The sequence below is a fragment of the Cervus elaphus genome, chromosome 19, assembly GCF_910594005.1.
Source record: "Cervus elaphus chromosome 19, mCerEla1.1, whole genome shotgun sequence".
Taxonomy (NCBI): domain Eukaryota; kingdom Metazoa; phylum Chordata; class Mammalia; order Artiodactyla; family Cervidae; genus Cervus; species Cervus elaphus.
In genome coordinates this window covers 4,614,372-4,630,655 of record NC_057833.1, presented here as the reverse complement: position 1 = coordinate 4,630,655, position 16,284 = coordinate 4,614,372, and the positions used below count along the sequence as shown (strand labels likewise).

The 16,284-nt window shown below is 40.4% G+C and overlaps 1 protein-coding gene across 1 annotated transcript in view; it reads left to right on the top strand.

The window, feature by feature from the left end:
* Window positions 1–16,284, top strand: part of ERICH6 (glutamate rich 6) — a 48,010-nt gene that overhangs the window by 14,970 nt on the left and 16,756 nt on the right. The window contains exons 8-10 of the mRNA XM_043875018.1: window positions 2,989–3,146; window positions 5,340–5,410; window positions 6,753–6,898. Of these exons, the coding sequence (XP_043730953.1) occupies window positions 2,989–3,146; window positions 5,340–5,410; window positions 6,753–6,898 (375 nt within the window). The remainder of the gene's footprint in view (window positions 1–2,988; window positions 3,147–5,339; window positions 5,411–6,752; window positions 6,899–16,284) is intronic.

Sequence of the window (16,284 nt, the reverse complement as noted above, 5' to 3'; positions counted from 1 at the left end):
CAAGTGGTTTCCTTTGTGTGAGTTCTCACTATTTGATACTCCCCAGGGTTAGTTCTCTGGTGGTCTAGGGTCTTGGAGTCAGTGCTCACTCCAAAGGCTCAGGACTTGATCTCTGGTCAGGAACGAAGATTCCACAAGTGGTTTGTTATGGCGTTAAGGGAGATTAAAACAAATACCCCAAAACGAGAAACCAAAGATGAACCCCAGACAAACGGCAGTTACAAAATCAGGCAAATAATAATTAAAATAATGGAATGTACACCCATAAGCAAAATCAAAACAGTTCAACAAAAATAAAGCACAATAGAGTGATCTGGTGAACAAAGAAAACCAAGAATTATATCTACTATTTAACAGCAAAATTAAAGCACAAACTGGAAAACAAAACTAAATCAAGGTGCCAAGTTGGGAGTAAAGCAATGAAAACAAAACTAACAAATATGTTGAGAGGAAAGGAAATAAAGATTAGATATGCAAAGATTAAACAGAGGTAGATAAAGAAGATTTATATACATTAAAGATTAACTGCAAAGGGAAAAGAACAGTAGGAAAAGCAAACAAAGGAATAAATGTAGAAAAAATTATAATGGGTTTAAGAAAATTAAAATTAAAAAAGAGAAAAGGAAAAAAAAAAAGAGGAAGAAGAAAGAAAAAAAAAAAAAGAAAACTCCCCAGAACTGCAAAAGCCCATGAAGAGGCAGAGGTTTATAACAGCAATAAAAAATGTGATGAGAAGAAAAAAAAAAAACCTTAATTAGATTTCACAGTGCCAATAAAATTGACAACTACAACAAAAGGGGGGGGGGTGGGCAGAATCCAAAAGAATCTGTAAAACCAGTCAAAACATAAGAATAATAAATGTTTTTCCTGAGTCACTGCTGTCAGGGTCCTTTCCCTCGCTGGGAGTCACAGTCCACCTCACCTCCCTAGGATGCCCTCCAACACCGCGCTGATCTCTGGACCTGCTGCGGGGCAGCTCAGATTCTAACCTGGTCCTGCTCCTGTGTTCTTGCCTCCAACGTCCACAGCTATGAGAACTAGTGCGCTTTCTTTTGTGGGCGCTCTCAGTGGCCTTTCATATATTCCGTAGCACAGAGTCTGCCTAGTTGATCGTGTGGATTTAATCCACAGCTTGTAGAGCTGGTGGGAGGGTTTTGGGTCTTCTTCCTTAGCCACACCGCCCCTGGGTTTTAATTGTGCTTTTATTTCCACATGTGTGGGTCGTCCACTGGGGTTTGCTCCTGAGGCTGCCCTGGAGGACTTGGGCCTGCCCCTGTGAGGGCCAGGTGCGGAGATGGTGCAGCTGCTTGGGTCGCAGGGTTTCTGGGAGCACCCGGTATTCAGGGGGGCTGGCGGCTGGGGCAGCAGGAAATACAGTGCTCTAGAAGGTATGGTAACCGGTATTGGCCAATCTGCTCCAGTATCTTGCCTGGAGAACCCTTCTCCCTGACAGGGAAACTTGGCAGGCTGCAGTCCACAGGGTTGCAAAGAACTGGACATGGCCAAGGCAACCCTGTGTGCACAGATGCAAGACTTTTTTGCCCGCGGCAGCTCTGCCCCAGTGAGGGTTGAGCATGAAGGTGGTGCATCTTCTTGGCTTGCAGGGACCTGGCGGCGCCAAGTATGCAGGAACACGGACTGCCTCCGCTCCAGGAGTTATGGCCCTAACAGAGTCTTTTTTCAAGCCTCTTGTAGCTGGCGATCAGAAGGCCTCTTTGGGCAGTCTTTCTCTGTAGCTCTGCCTGTTGAGGCACTTGGAGGGTTCCCTTGCCTGGGGTCCTTCTCTATTGTTAGGCATGTCAGGCACATTAGAGGGCCCCCCACCCCCGGCTGGGGTCCTGCTCTGTAGTTCAGTGGTGAGGCGTTTGATGGACCAGCCTCTCTATTGTTCACTTGCCGATGCTGGCGTGTGGGGAGAGAGAGGCTGTGGTGATGGCTCCACCCCCTACACGTGACTCAGCAGTACCGCCTTGCTTCCATGGCTGCCCGGCTTTCCTCCACAGGCATTTCCCATCACGATCTCCTCCCTCACATCCCCTCAATCCGTCTCTCTGCAGTCAATAGCAGCCCTCACCCTGGGATTGCTCCACAATCCCTAAATTCCAGCTCCCAGCCGCTGCCCCTTCCAGGGGACCTGCATCCCTGTCCAGGGTATGTTTGGCTGCGTCAAGGACTGTCTGATTCTCATTCCATTTAGGCTGCCACAGATCAGCTGTTTCCCTCTCAGCCTTAAATGTTTCTCCTCTGACTCAGACAATTGCCCCGCTGTGGGGATCGGACCCCTGCTTCAGTTCCCCCACCCACTGGGGGCAGGTCCAGTCCTACTAACACTCCTGTATCTGCCCCCAGTTCCTTCGTCCTACTGGGTTTTGCGTGGCTCTATATATTCCCTTCTGTTGGTCAGGTCCTCCTGTCCGCTCTCAGCTGGTGTTCCGCACGCACCTCTGTGTCTGAAGGTGTATTCCTGATGTATCCGTGGAGAGAGATGTACTCCACGTCCACCTGCTCCTCCACCATCTTGTTCCTCCTCCCATACTATGGAATCTTACGCAGCCATGAAAAGACATGAAGCATTTAAACATGCTTCAACATAAATGAAAATATTATGCTAGGTGAAAAAACCAGTTACAAAGCACCACATTCCATTTATATTAACATACAGAACAGGCAAAGCTACAGAGACATGTGGGGAGGAGGAGGAGGAGTAACTGTTATTGGGTACAGGTTTCATGTTCTAAAACTGATTGTTGTGATCACTGCACACTTCTGTGAATACACTAAAAATTATTGAATTGTACCCTTTAAATGGGTGAATTGTATGATATGGGAATTATACCTCAATAAAGTTGTTAGCACCTCCCCCCCAAAAAAAATATGATAGGTTGTTATCCAAAACCTCATTAGCCATTTTGGGTTTCATTTTTTTCCCCTCCTGTAATTACCTTCATCTAGGGCTAAGGAGATGAAAATAACGTCTTTGTTTTTCAGACTTCCTGTTGTAGTTATTTCCAAAATCTGGTCGACTACATCTATGAAGAAAACCAAAAAATCCAGAGCTCTAAAGCTGAATTAATCAGTATTGGCCCTCATGCCGCCCACGGCAGTGAAGCTGACAGACTCAAAGCAAAAGAAAAAGCTTTGCGGAGGTAATAGTGAGCCTTGGCTGTTGGAACTCAGACAGGCCCACTTAATTAGAAAGCCTTTTTTAAGAAGATTTATTTATGTATTTATTTCTGCCGGTACCGGGTCTTCGCTGCACACGCAGGCTTTCTCCAGCGGCCGCCAGCAGGTGCGACTGTCCTGGGTGGCGCGTAGGCTCCTGTCTGCGGCCTCTCCTGGTGCGGTGTGGGCCCTGGGCTGCAAGCGCTTCATCGGTGCTGTCCTGTGGGCTCCGTGGTTGTGGTCTGAGGGCTTAGTTGCTACGTGGCACGTGGGGTCTTCCCAGACCAGGGATTGGACTCATGTCCCCTGCATTGGCAGGTGGATGCTCAACCACTGGACCACCAGGGAAGCCCTAGAAGGCCTTTTGTAAAACAAACCTCATTTTTTCCAACGCAGGTAATTGTGTAGATGCATTCCCAGTGAAGAAACAAAAATTGGCTAAAGCAAACTTCATGCAGTTCCTGGTGGACGTTATGAGAGTCAGAAGGTGTCAGAAACTCAGTGAGGTCACTGACGTTTAGAGTAGGAAATTTACCCATCCCAAATTCTCAGGGTAATTGGGAATTCCTATTAATATATGAGAGATTTGTCCACCAAATACAGTAGAAACACACATGCACTGATTAAATGACTGGGTTCACAAGTAATAACAGATACAAAGAATAAGGAACGGCATGTAACCAGTAAAAATTAGAATGTACTTCTTTTTTTTGAAAGAAATAGCATGGTGGCTTTTATTCTCAGCTGATGGAGCCGGGAACACAGTATGCTCCTGCCTCAAGAACTGTGCCCCTAAGGCAAGCGCTCGCAGTCAGGCATCGGTGATGAGGAAACAAATGCGATAGGATCTAGATTTCTTCCTTTTGCTTTGTTTCAAAGACAGTCATAAACTGACGTCAGTATCCCAGTAACTTCATCTGGCAGTTTGGAGGCTCTGAGGCCTTCCTTCTGACATGTAACTACAAGGGAAAGGCCGTTGTGAAGGTAAACACTGGATCGGGGATGTATTTAGCATAGAGTCCAGTGAAGCGTAGCTCCCGCAGAGTTAGGGGGCAGAAAAGCAAACTTACAGATGTGCAGAATTAGGAGCAGTTAGAGTAAAATAAAGTAAATAAATAAAGTAAAATAAAGTTTGGGCCTGCTCACTGTTCTCTTTATCTTCTTTGCTCTCAGAGAAGTGAAAAAGAAAAACTACTCCTCTTTTTTCCTTTTCACTGCGACAAATTTCCCCCGTTAGTTTATTCCCTCCATATCAATGGAGGAAGGGAAATACGTGTCATTTTTGTCTGGCTGAGGACAAACTTCAGTTTTGCTCTGCTTGAAAATCACCTGCTTTTCAGTCCAGAGACCCATCTATCTCCTACTTCAAATTTTCCTTGAGACATGAACCCCAAGAAATCTTTATTGGGGTAATGAGGGACAGATGGTCAGTCTTCTGTAACTTATTTAATGCTTACATGGGACTCGTAGACCCTACCTAGGTGGGGTCATGGAGCTCTCGCCCTGTTCTATGAAGGGGCTCTGGGGTGACTTTTGTGGTTATTCCTGCTGGATCTGTTTGGAAGAGTGGCTGTGATCTCTTTGGAGGCATGGGTTTTTCTCTGCACATCATCTTTATCTTGATGTAAATCTGTGTCATCTGATAAGGGTCCTTCTGTCCAGGTTGGAGATAGTCCTTTGAACAATGTCTTTTTCAGAATGTATAATCCTCTGGTTGCAGGTCATGGGGCATCTCACAGTTAGAGAAAGCTTTATCCGATGAAATACAAATGAGGTTTGCCGGGGTGGGGGCGGAAAAAGCCAAGTGGCTGGCTTGGATTTCTTATAGCCCTTAGCTAACTGGGGCCTGTATTTCTGCGTTCTCAGGGTTTCCTCTAGATTCACCATAGGGAGTGGTTGAGCGGCTGCAGTCGAAAGAAGGCCTGGTGGCAGGTATTCCCCTTGCTCAGGGCTGCTGACTCACATTGAAAGGCTACAACCACTGATTCCATGGCTCAGGGCTTTCCTTCTTGGTCACGAATGACCATTATCCTACTGGAATTTAGGCTCTGGTTCCTGCTTCGGAGTCATTTATAAGGGATTCCCCACCACCTCCTCCTCCTCCCACCACACTCTAGTATACTATTTTAAACTTGGAACACATTTCAGACTTGTGCATCATGTTTTTAATTTTGTAGAAAACAAGAGCAACAAATGGCCAGACGCTATGAAATTTTAACAAAAGAACAGCCTACTTTCTCTGAAGAAGGTAAGTTCCTCAAAGCTGATGTTACAGATCAGTTATACATCAGGGAGCTCATGTGTTTGACCAAGGGCAAAAACTGATGTATTTTTTAAAAATAACATTAAAATTTTTCATTTTGGTCAATGCCTCAGTCACAATGGCTGAAGGTCAGAAAACCCCACTTTTCTATCACCTAGCTTTTGAAGTTATGAGTCTTCAGTTCACTGCTGTTATTGATTGAAATAACTTAGCAGCATCTATAGAGCACTGACTTCGACTGGCTTCCCTCATAGCTCAGTCAGTAAAGAATCTGACTGCAATGCAGGAGACCCAGGTTCAATTCCTGGGTCGGGAAGATCCCCTGAGGAAGGAATTGGCAACCCACTCTAGTATTCTTGCCTGGAGAATCCCATAGACTGAGGAGCCTGGTAGGCTACTGTCCATGGGGTCACAAGAGTCATACAGGACTTAGTGACTAAACCACCCCACCAGAGAGCACTTTGGAGCTTCCCAGGTAGCACTAAGGGTAAAGAACCCGCCGGCCAATGCGGGAGACGTAAGACATGTGGGTTCCATCCTCGCGTTCAGAAGATCCCCTGGAGGGTGGAATGGAAACCCACTCCAGTATTCTTGCCTGGAGAATACCCATGGACAGAGGAGCCTGGTGGGCTACAGTCCATGGGGTCGCAAAGAGTCAGACATGACTGAGGCGACTTAGCACATAGAGCATTTTACAGAGAGCTAGAAAGAGCTTTTGAGTTCATTGTCTCTCTTTTAGTAAAACATACATTCCATTTTGTTTCAGGCTAGAATATGGAAAGTCTGTCAAAAATAAATCAGATTCCTTTCTCATACATGGGCCCCATCGGTCAGCTGGCCAGTATAGCTGCAATTCTAGTACAACTGAAGGGGCATCATTTTAGAATCAGAAGTTCTAGAGTTATATTCTTGCTTTTCTCCTTATAGGCTGCAAAATATGGGTTAAATTTTATTTTTAATATTTCTGAGCATCAGGCTCCTCTGCAACTCAGAGCTATTGAAAAGATACTTTGAGAAGACTTGTTTTTTTCCAACTCAATCCCAATTCAACTGTTTCCTACTAAACCTACAGCCAAAAAATTCCACGTGATGAAAATCATCATTTTTGTTCTTCCAACGAAATGAGAATGTTCTCATTTTTTTAAAAACAGAGGGCTCCTCAACTTAATGAAGCTCCTCATTCTTCTTTCATTAAAAAAAAATGTCCAATGGAAAAGTGTCTGATGAATCAATGCATTTGTAATAGAATTTGAAATTTCATTTTAGAAGAGAGATTTTGGAAAGTTTTAAACATATATGTATTTTCATGTGATTCTTGTCCCGTTAGATGCAAAACACTATAAAACAATTTCCTATCAATTTTCCGTGGATATTCCAGAAGTAAAGTCAGTTGAGGAAGAACTAACTGATTATCAAGTGGACAAAAGAAATATATCCATTGTTTGCTGTGATTCTAGAATAGCATGTGGAAAGGTAATTAGCTTGTAATTTTTTTAATTTGCTACTCTTTGAAAACCAGTTTTACCTAAAATTTTAAAAGCTGTCTTGATGAAGATGGCAGCTTGGTTACAGGACATGTTTAACTATTAGTCATAAAGAACTGGTACAGACTTGGCCTTTTAACTTCTACTTTAGAATAATGGGCTTCCCTGGTGGCTCAGTGGTAAAAAATCCACCTGCAATGTAGGAACCGTGGGAGATACAGTTTTGATCCTTGGGTTAGGAAGATCCCTGGCGTGGCAACCCATTCCAGTATTCTTGCCTAGAGAATCCCATGGACAAAGGAGCCTGGTGGGCTACAGTCCATAGGGTCACAAAAAGTCAGACAAGACTAACGTGACTTAGCATGCACGCAAGCCGACTTTATAACAATACCTTGAATGTGTCTTATGAGGGGCTATTTTGGTTAAAGCCTTTTTACTTTAAAATGTGATCACTGTATAGTGAGGAACATTTGGAACCCTTTAGAAACCTAAAATCAATGGTAGAAAATCACCAGAAGTCTCAGCCTCATCCCCAAAATCATGATTAATATTTCAGTATTATCTGGATCTGCACTGCCCAATGTGGTAACAAATATTTCACATGGCTATCCAAATTTAAAGGAATTATAATAAAATGAAATTTAAATTTAACTCTTCAGTCACACTAGCTACATTTCAAGTGTTAAATAACTGTGTGTGACTAATGGCAACCATATTTCAGGGCAGTTACAGAAAAGTTTTATGGTCAATAAAAGTTCTATTAGCACTGTTCCAAAGTTTTTAAGCATAGGTTTTTGTTAACAGTCCTGTAATTATATTACATATGTAATTTTTCCTGCTTTTAACTTAATTTTCAACAATTTTCCCATGATACTATATAGCTTACATTGCTATTGTTTAGTCGCTAAGTTTTACTTTTACAATGTCATGGACTGTAGCCCTCCAGGCTCCTCTGTCCATGGGATTTCCCAAGCAAGAATACAGGAGTGGGTTGCCAGTTCCTTTTCCAAAGGATCCTTCCAACTCAGGGATCAAACCTGCATTTCCCACATTGGCAGGGGGCTTCTTCACCACTGAGCCACCAGGAAAGCCCATAGGTTACGTTAACATCATTTTAATATCTATGAGCCTTTTCATATAGTATCTAACCATTCTACTGGTATTGGAAATAAAGATTATTAAAAGTTCTTTTGTTTTACTAAGTAATGTTGCTTTGAATATCTTTTTGTATAAATTAATTTTTATATAAGTATAGAATCCGCCTGCAATGCAATTTAATTCCTGGGTCAGGAAGATCTGCTAGAGAAGGGATAGGCTGCCCACTCTAGTATTTGGGGGCTTCCCTGGGGGCTCAGCTGGTAAAGAATCCGCCTGCAGTGTGGAAGACCTGGGTTTGATCCCTGGGTTGGGAAGATCCCCTTGAGAAGGAAACAGCTACCCATGCTGGTATTCTGAGCTGGAGAATTCTGTGGACTGTAGCATGCCAGGCTCTTCTGTCCATGGGATTCTCCAGATAAGAATACTGGAGTGGGTTGCCATTTCCTTCTTCAATATGCAGAGTATATTATGCAAAATGCTGGACTGGATGATTCACAAGTTGGAAACAAGAAGGCTGGGAGAAATATCAACAACCTCAGATAATGACCGAAAGCAAAGAACAACTAAGAGTATAGTTTCCCTGAATAGATCCCTAGAAATCAAACACCTGAGACCAGTTTTGTCTCTCCTGGGTGATTTAGAATTTAAGGGACAGCAATGAACTGAGGTGCTGACAGAATCAAATCCAAATCCTATCTGAAGGAAGGTTGCTTATCCCACCCTCAAATTACTTCTACAAATTACCTTTCAAGTTCAATTACCAGCACACAGTGAAAAGTAATAAAAACACGAGGAAACGCGATACCATAACTGAAAATTCAAAGGACTAGTATCCAATGAGAAAAGTCTTACAAAGACTTACAAAGCCTTCAAAACCTGAAGTAATCTAAGTATGTTTATGAAAACAAAAGGTCAGCTTGAAGATATATGGAGGGAACAGAAAACTATAAAGTGACATGACAAATTTGACAAAAAGATAGTATAGAAATGAAAAATACACCTGAAACTAAAAACTGAGAAGTGAAGTGAAGTCACTCAATCATGTCTGACTCTTTGCACCCCCATGGATTATAGCATACCATACTGTCCGTCCATGGGATTCTCCAGGCAAGAGTACTGGAGTGGGTTGCCATTTCCTTCTCCAGAGGATCTTCCCAACCCAAGGATTGAACCTGGGTCTCCTGCACTGTAGGCAGACGCTTTACCATCTGAGCCACCAGCAAAGTCAAAACTTAAAAGATGAGAGTTAAATGCAGGTTAGACCCAACTAAAGAGAAACTAATGACCTGGAAGAAAGGTTGAAAAAAACCTATCAAAATTTACCATGGGGTAAATTTACCTTTTACAAAATTTACCTTTTACAAAAAAGGTAAAGAATACAGAAAAGTTTGTATAATATGAAAGTAGAATGAGGGGTATAAAATGTATTTGTTCAAAATCTCAGAAGGAGAGGAAAAAGATAACCAGGCAGAGGCAGCATTTGAAGAGATAATGGATGATTATTTTCCAAAACTGATAAGAGAGACCCATTCATAGATTTAAGAATCCTAATGAGCCCTAAGCAGGATGAATTAAAAAATAATCCTAGGTAGATTGGGAGTTTGGGATTTACATGTACACACTGCTATATTTAAAATAAAATGTGTTTCCATGAAAAAAAAATTCTAGACACACCAGTGAAACTGTAGAACAACAAAGACAAAAAGGAAATCGAAAAGTCAGCAGTTTTATTTAAAAGAGAATATTTATATTCTCTTTTTATATTTATATATATATTTATATTCTCTGTTTATATTTAAAAGAGAACAGTTAGAAATCAGATAACCTTCCAACAGTGACAATGGAAGCCAATAGAATGTCTTCAGTCTGTGCTAAAAGAAAATAATGGTCAATCTAGAAGCCTACACCCAGTTAAAATATCTTTCAAGAAAATGTGCCCCAAAAGACATGGTCTAGCAAAACAGAGTTTGTCACTAGTAGCCTCTCACAAAAAAAAAAGCTAAAGAATATTTTTTGTGTAGTAGCATAGTGTGAGATTCTATGTAATCTCATAGAATTGCATAGAAGAAGAAGAAGCATTATGCACTGTATGTATAAAACTAAACGTTGACTGATAAAACAATCATAATGATAATGACATATGGAGTTTCAAGAAACAGTATAGAGTAAAAATGTTTTAAAAATTAGTATATGATTTGGGAAGAAAGCTAAATGCAGTTACAGTGTTTTAAAAGTTCTTGGTTTGGGAGAAAACAAATACATAGCTTAATCTCAGACTTTGATAAATTTGCTTGCTAAAATTTCTAGGGCAGCCAGAAAAATAACAGAAGCAGAGTGTATAACTTCCCAGCTATCAGAGGTAGAGGGGAAAAAAAGAATAATTTATTTTAAATATCCCCCAAAGACAAGAAAGGATAAGGGGGGAAAAAATACCTAACAGAAGACAAATAGAACACAAGGAGTGTCAGTAGGTATATGTAAATAGAGTAAATTCTTCAGTTAATAAAGACTGTCAGACAATTTTTAAGGAAAAAATCCAACCATATACTGATTACAAGAGAGATATCTAAAACATAAGGTTACAGAAAAATTAAATATAAATTAAAAAATGATATATCATGAAAATACTGAAGAACATCTCTAGAGATAGAAGACCACTTTATAGTGACAGAAGTTTTAGTCCCCCAGGAAGGTATAATGTTACAAAATATTTTTCCATATTAACATATCCTCAAAAAATATAAAGCAAAATTGCACAGAAGTAAAAGGAAAAAATACTTCATCCATAATCATAATGAGATACTTTAGCCTGCTTCTCTCAATAATTGAGTGCACTATTAGACCAAAAAAAAAAAAAATGAGCAGTAATACAATAAAATGTTTGAACAGCCTGTTTAACAAATTTGACCTAATGTTCATAGATTGGAAGATCAAATATTTTAAAGATGACATTCTTTCCAAATTAATCTAATGCAACTATAATTCAGTTCTAACAAGGTTGTAGATTTGTGTGTGTTGGGAAAAGGAAAGTCTTGAAAAGTTGATGACAGGATTTACATGGAAATATAAAAAACCCAGGTGCACCAGTGGTCAAGAACCTGCCAGCCAATGCAGAAGACCTTAGAGATGCAGAAGATGTAAGAGACACTGGTTCAATCCCTGGGTTGGGAAGACTCCCTGGAGGAGGAGGGCATGACAACCCACTCCAGCACTCTTGCCGGGAGAATTCCGAGGACAGAGGAGTCAGGCGGGCTGCAGCCCACGGGTCACAAGGAGTCAGACACAACTGAAGCGACTTAGCACACATGCGTGAAAAACTTAGAAGAGCCAAGACTTTCTTGAAGAAGACTGGGAGGAAGAGGAACATGCTCCGTCAGATACTGAGATCTGTTACTAAACAGATAGGAGCACATCAAGGCCAGATACTGTCAGCCTGTTTGTCTAACTTCTATGCAGAATACATCATGCAAAACGCTGGGCTGGATGAAGCTCAAGCTGGAATCAAGATTGCCGGGAGAAATATCAATAACCTAAGATATGCAGATGACACCACCCTAATGGCAGAACGCGAAAAGGAACTAAAGAGTCTCCTGATGAAGGTGAAAGAGGAGAGTGAAAAAACTGGCTTAAAACTTGACATTCAAAAAAACGAAGATCAAGGCATCCGGTCCCATCACTTCATGGCAAATAGATGGGGAAACAATGGAAACAATGACAGACTTTATTTTCTTGGGCTCCAAAATCACTGCAGATGATGACTGCAGTCATGAAATTAAAAGACGCTTGCTCCTGGAAGAAAAGCTATAACAAACCTAGACAGTGTATTAAAAGCAGAGACATCACTTTGCCCACAAAGGTCGTATAGTCAAAGGTCCTGGTGGCTCAGAGGGTAAAGTGTCTGCCTTCAATGCGTTAGACCAGGGTTTGATCCCTGAGTTGGGAAGATCCCCTGGAGAAGGAAATGGCAACCCACTCCAGTATTCTTGCCTGGAGAATCCCATGGATGGAGGAGCCTGGTGGGCTACAGTCCATGGGGTCGCAAAGAGTCAGACACAACTGAGCGACTTCACTTTCATATAGTAGTCACTGTACAGATGTGAGAGTTGGACTATAAAGAAGGCTGAACACCAAAGAATTGATGCTTTTGAACTGTGGTGCCTTCCCTTGGACTGCAAGAAGATCAAACCAGTCAGTCCTAAAGGAAATCAGCCCAGAATACTCATTGAAAGGACTGATGCTGAAGCTAAAGCTCCAGTACTTTCGCTACCTGATGCAAAGAGCTGACTCACTGGAAAAGACCCTGATGCTGGGAAAGATTGAGGACAGGAGGAGAAGGGGGCAGTAGAGGATTAAATGGTTGGATGGCATCACCTACTCAATGGACACGAGTTTGAGCAAGCTTCAGGAGTTGGTGATGGACAGGGAAGCCTGGCATGCTGCAGTGCATGGGGTCACAAAGAGTCGGACACAACTGAGCGACTAAGCAACAACAACATTACAAAGTATAGTAATTAAGATAGTGTAGCTTGGGGACAGGATAAACAAAAAATCCACAACACAGAATCAGACTTATGCACACACAGACACCTGATATGTGCCAGCAGTGACCCTGCAAGGTAGAGGAAAATCTTGTCAACACCTGGTGCTGGGACAGTTAGATATCCATATTTTTTAATGAAGTTGGAATAATACTTCATTTCCAGTGGATTAAAGATTTTAATGTGAAATGTAAACCTACAATGATTTTTTAAAAAAAACAGGCGAATAGCTTTATTTCAGGTTAGGGAAAGATTTAACTAATTCTAAAAAGCAATATCCATAAAGGAATTGATAAATTAAAACTTGAAAGAAAAGCCAAGAAGGGAGATGTTTTATAGCACATATGATATACAAAGGGCCTTTATTCTAAATGTATAAAGAATTTTTATAAATCAACAGGAAAAAAAAGTCTACCTAATAGAAAAAGAATGAACTAAAAAAAACTTGACCACTTCTCCAAGGAGAAAATCCAGTGGTCAGTAAACACTTGAAAAGGTGCTCAACCTCATTAGTAACCTGGGAGAAGAAAACTGAAACCACGATTAGAGATCAGCATACACTGGCAGAGGATTCTGGTGGGCTACAGTCCACGGGGTCGCAAAGAGTTGGACGAGACAGGACAGAGTGACTAAGCACACACGCACGCATGCACGTACGTACCTATCACATTGGCAAAAATAGATAAATAAATAGATTGTAAAGTCTGATACTACTGAGTGTTAGAAAGGATGTAGAATAACAATCACTACAGTTTAGCCTCTGGTGGGAATGCAAATTGGTACAACAGCCTGAAAGTCATTTTGGCAGTTTTTTGTAATGTGAAAGACACATATCCTTTTGTAAAGTGGAATTCAACAATTCTTCCTCTGGATATAAGATCTGAGAGGAACTGGGTACCAGCATACATGCATGAGTGTTCAGAGTATCATTATTTATAAGCTGAAAACTGGGAACAACCCAGATATCCATAAAAAATACAGTGGATAAATAAATGATGAAGTCATACAATAGAATACTATACACAAATGGAAGCTATTGGACTATGGCTACATACTGGGACACATATGAATCTTATAAATGTAACATTGATTAAAAGAAACAAAATATAAAAAATTCCTATTATATGATTCCATTTACGTAAAATTCAAAATGGGAAAGAAACTATATTGTTTAGAGGTTATAGAACACTGACTTTGGGTTAGCACACAGGGGACTTCTAGAGTTTGAGCGCTGTTCTATTTCTTGACCCAGATGGTGATGACATGGGTGTTCATGTTACCAGTTCAGTTCAGTTCAGTCGCTCAGTCGTGTCTGACTCTTTGTGACCCCATGAACCGCAGCACGCCAGGCCTCCCTGTCCATCACCAACTCCCAGAGTCCACCCAAACCCATGTCCATCGAGTCGGTGATGCCATCCAACCATCTCATCCTCTGTCATCCCCTTCTCCTCCTGCCCCCAATCCCTCCCAGAATCAGGGTCTTTTCAAACGAGTCAGCTCTTCGCATCAAGGGGCCAAAGTATTAGAGTTTCAGCTTCAGCATCAGTCCTTCCAATGAACACCCAGGACTGATCCCTTTTAGGATGGACTGGTTGGATCTCTTTGCATTCCAAGGAATTCTCAAGAGTCTAACTATCCATTAACAAAATAGCATATTTTAGTGCTTCTCTGAATGTATTTTATGTCTCATAAAAATGAGAAACATATTATCTTTCAAAATAAATGGCAACATTTACATGAAAATTTAGATTATTTCATTGTTTAGCCCTAGGAATTCTTATATCCATTTTATTATAATTCAAGATTAGGAAGAAATAGAATTAAACTGAATTTTTAATTTATTATAAAACATTGTTGGGTACAAATTCATTTTCCTATTGAGTATTACCTAGATGATAAAATAGTTAAGCTTAGAGGTATCATACAGAATATCTCTCAATATTTCTTTCTTCATCTTCCCATATTTCACTAGTATTTTGCTCAAATGCATTTCAAGAGCAAACTTGAAGAGACACCAGATGCTACAGCTTATACTAGAATGTAAAGTCATTTTATTGAAGTATAATTTATAGTGAAACTCACCTTTTTATATGTACCGCTCCATTAATTTTGATAGTTATATAATCACCTCTACAGTCACTATATAGGATATCTCCATTGTGCTAGGGCTGGTTTTTTGGTTGGTTTTTTTTTTTTTTGATATTCTGTTTTCACAGCAATATGTGTATAAAGTAAAAGTAGGTAAATAAAAAATAAACTTGATTGAAAAACTGGCATAAGACCTGAATAGACATTTTTTTTAAAAGAAGACATAAAGGTGGCCAACAGGCACATTAAAAGATGCTCAACGTCACTAATCATCAAGGAAATGCAAATTAAAACCACCATAAGGTATCATCTCACAGCTGTCAAGAATGGCGTCATCCAAAAGAACACAAGTAACAAATATTGGCAAGGATGTGGAGAAACGTACACTGTTAGAGGGAATGTACATTGGTGCAGTCACTGCAGAAAACACTATGGTGTTTCCTGAAAAAACTAAAAATAGAATTACCATGTGATTCAGCACTTCCACTCTTGAGCGTATACATGAGAAAATGAAAATGCTAATTTGCAAAGAGACACGCACCACAGTGTCTACAGCGGCATTATTTACTGTAAAATAGCCAAGACTAGAAACAAACTAAGAGTCATCAGCAGATGAATGGATAAAGCAGATGCAACATATACACACATACACACATACACACTCACAGATACATATGAATGGCCTTCCCTGGTGGCTCAGATGGTAAAAGAATCTGCTTGAAAGACAGGAGACACAGGTTCAGTCCCTGGGTTGGGAAGAGCCTCTGGGGAAGAGAGTGGCAACCCACTCCGGTATTCTTGCCTGGAGAATTCCAAGGACAGAGGAGCTTGGTGGCCTACAGTTCACAGGGTTGCAAAGAGTTGGACACGACTGAACGGCTAACACACGTAGATGTGAATAGTCCTCGGCCATAAAAAAGAATGAGGTTTTGCCATTTGTTGCAATGTGGATGGAGGGTATTTGACTAAGTGAAATAAGAAAAGACAAATACTACATTGTATCACTAATATGGAGGGTCTAAAAGAAAATAAACTAGTGAATATAATGAAAAGCAGACTCACAGACATAGAGAACAAACCAGTATTTTTCAGTGGGGAGAGGGAAGTGGGGAAGGGCAAGATAGGGATAGGAGGTTAGGAGGTATAAACAACTATGTATAAAATAAATAAGCAAAAATAAATAAATAAATAAGCTACAAGGATAATACTGTACAGCACAGAGAATACAGTCCATGTTTTATAATAAGTTTAAATGAAATGTAACCTTTAAAATTGTGAATCACTCTGTTGAAGCTTATATCATATTGTACATCAACTATACTTTAATTTAAAAAAAAAAATACAAAAAAAAAAAATGGTGAAAAAAAAAAAATACCTACCATGTGATAAGCTCTTTTGCTGTTTTGATGAGAACAATTACTTAAAATATAATCCTGACTAAAGCCTAAGCACTTTCTTCTGTCTTGTCCTACTGAGTAAATTTTTTAAAACTTTTAAATAAGTTAAAAAAGACAAAAAAACACAGACCTTTAAACAGATAAGTAATGTCAGATTCCTGCCAGAAAGATTTTATTAAGTTATCTGCACGGGTTAGGGACAGTCTTTAATGATTCCTAAAGATTGTCCCCGGTTGCTGATGCAAGACTGAAAA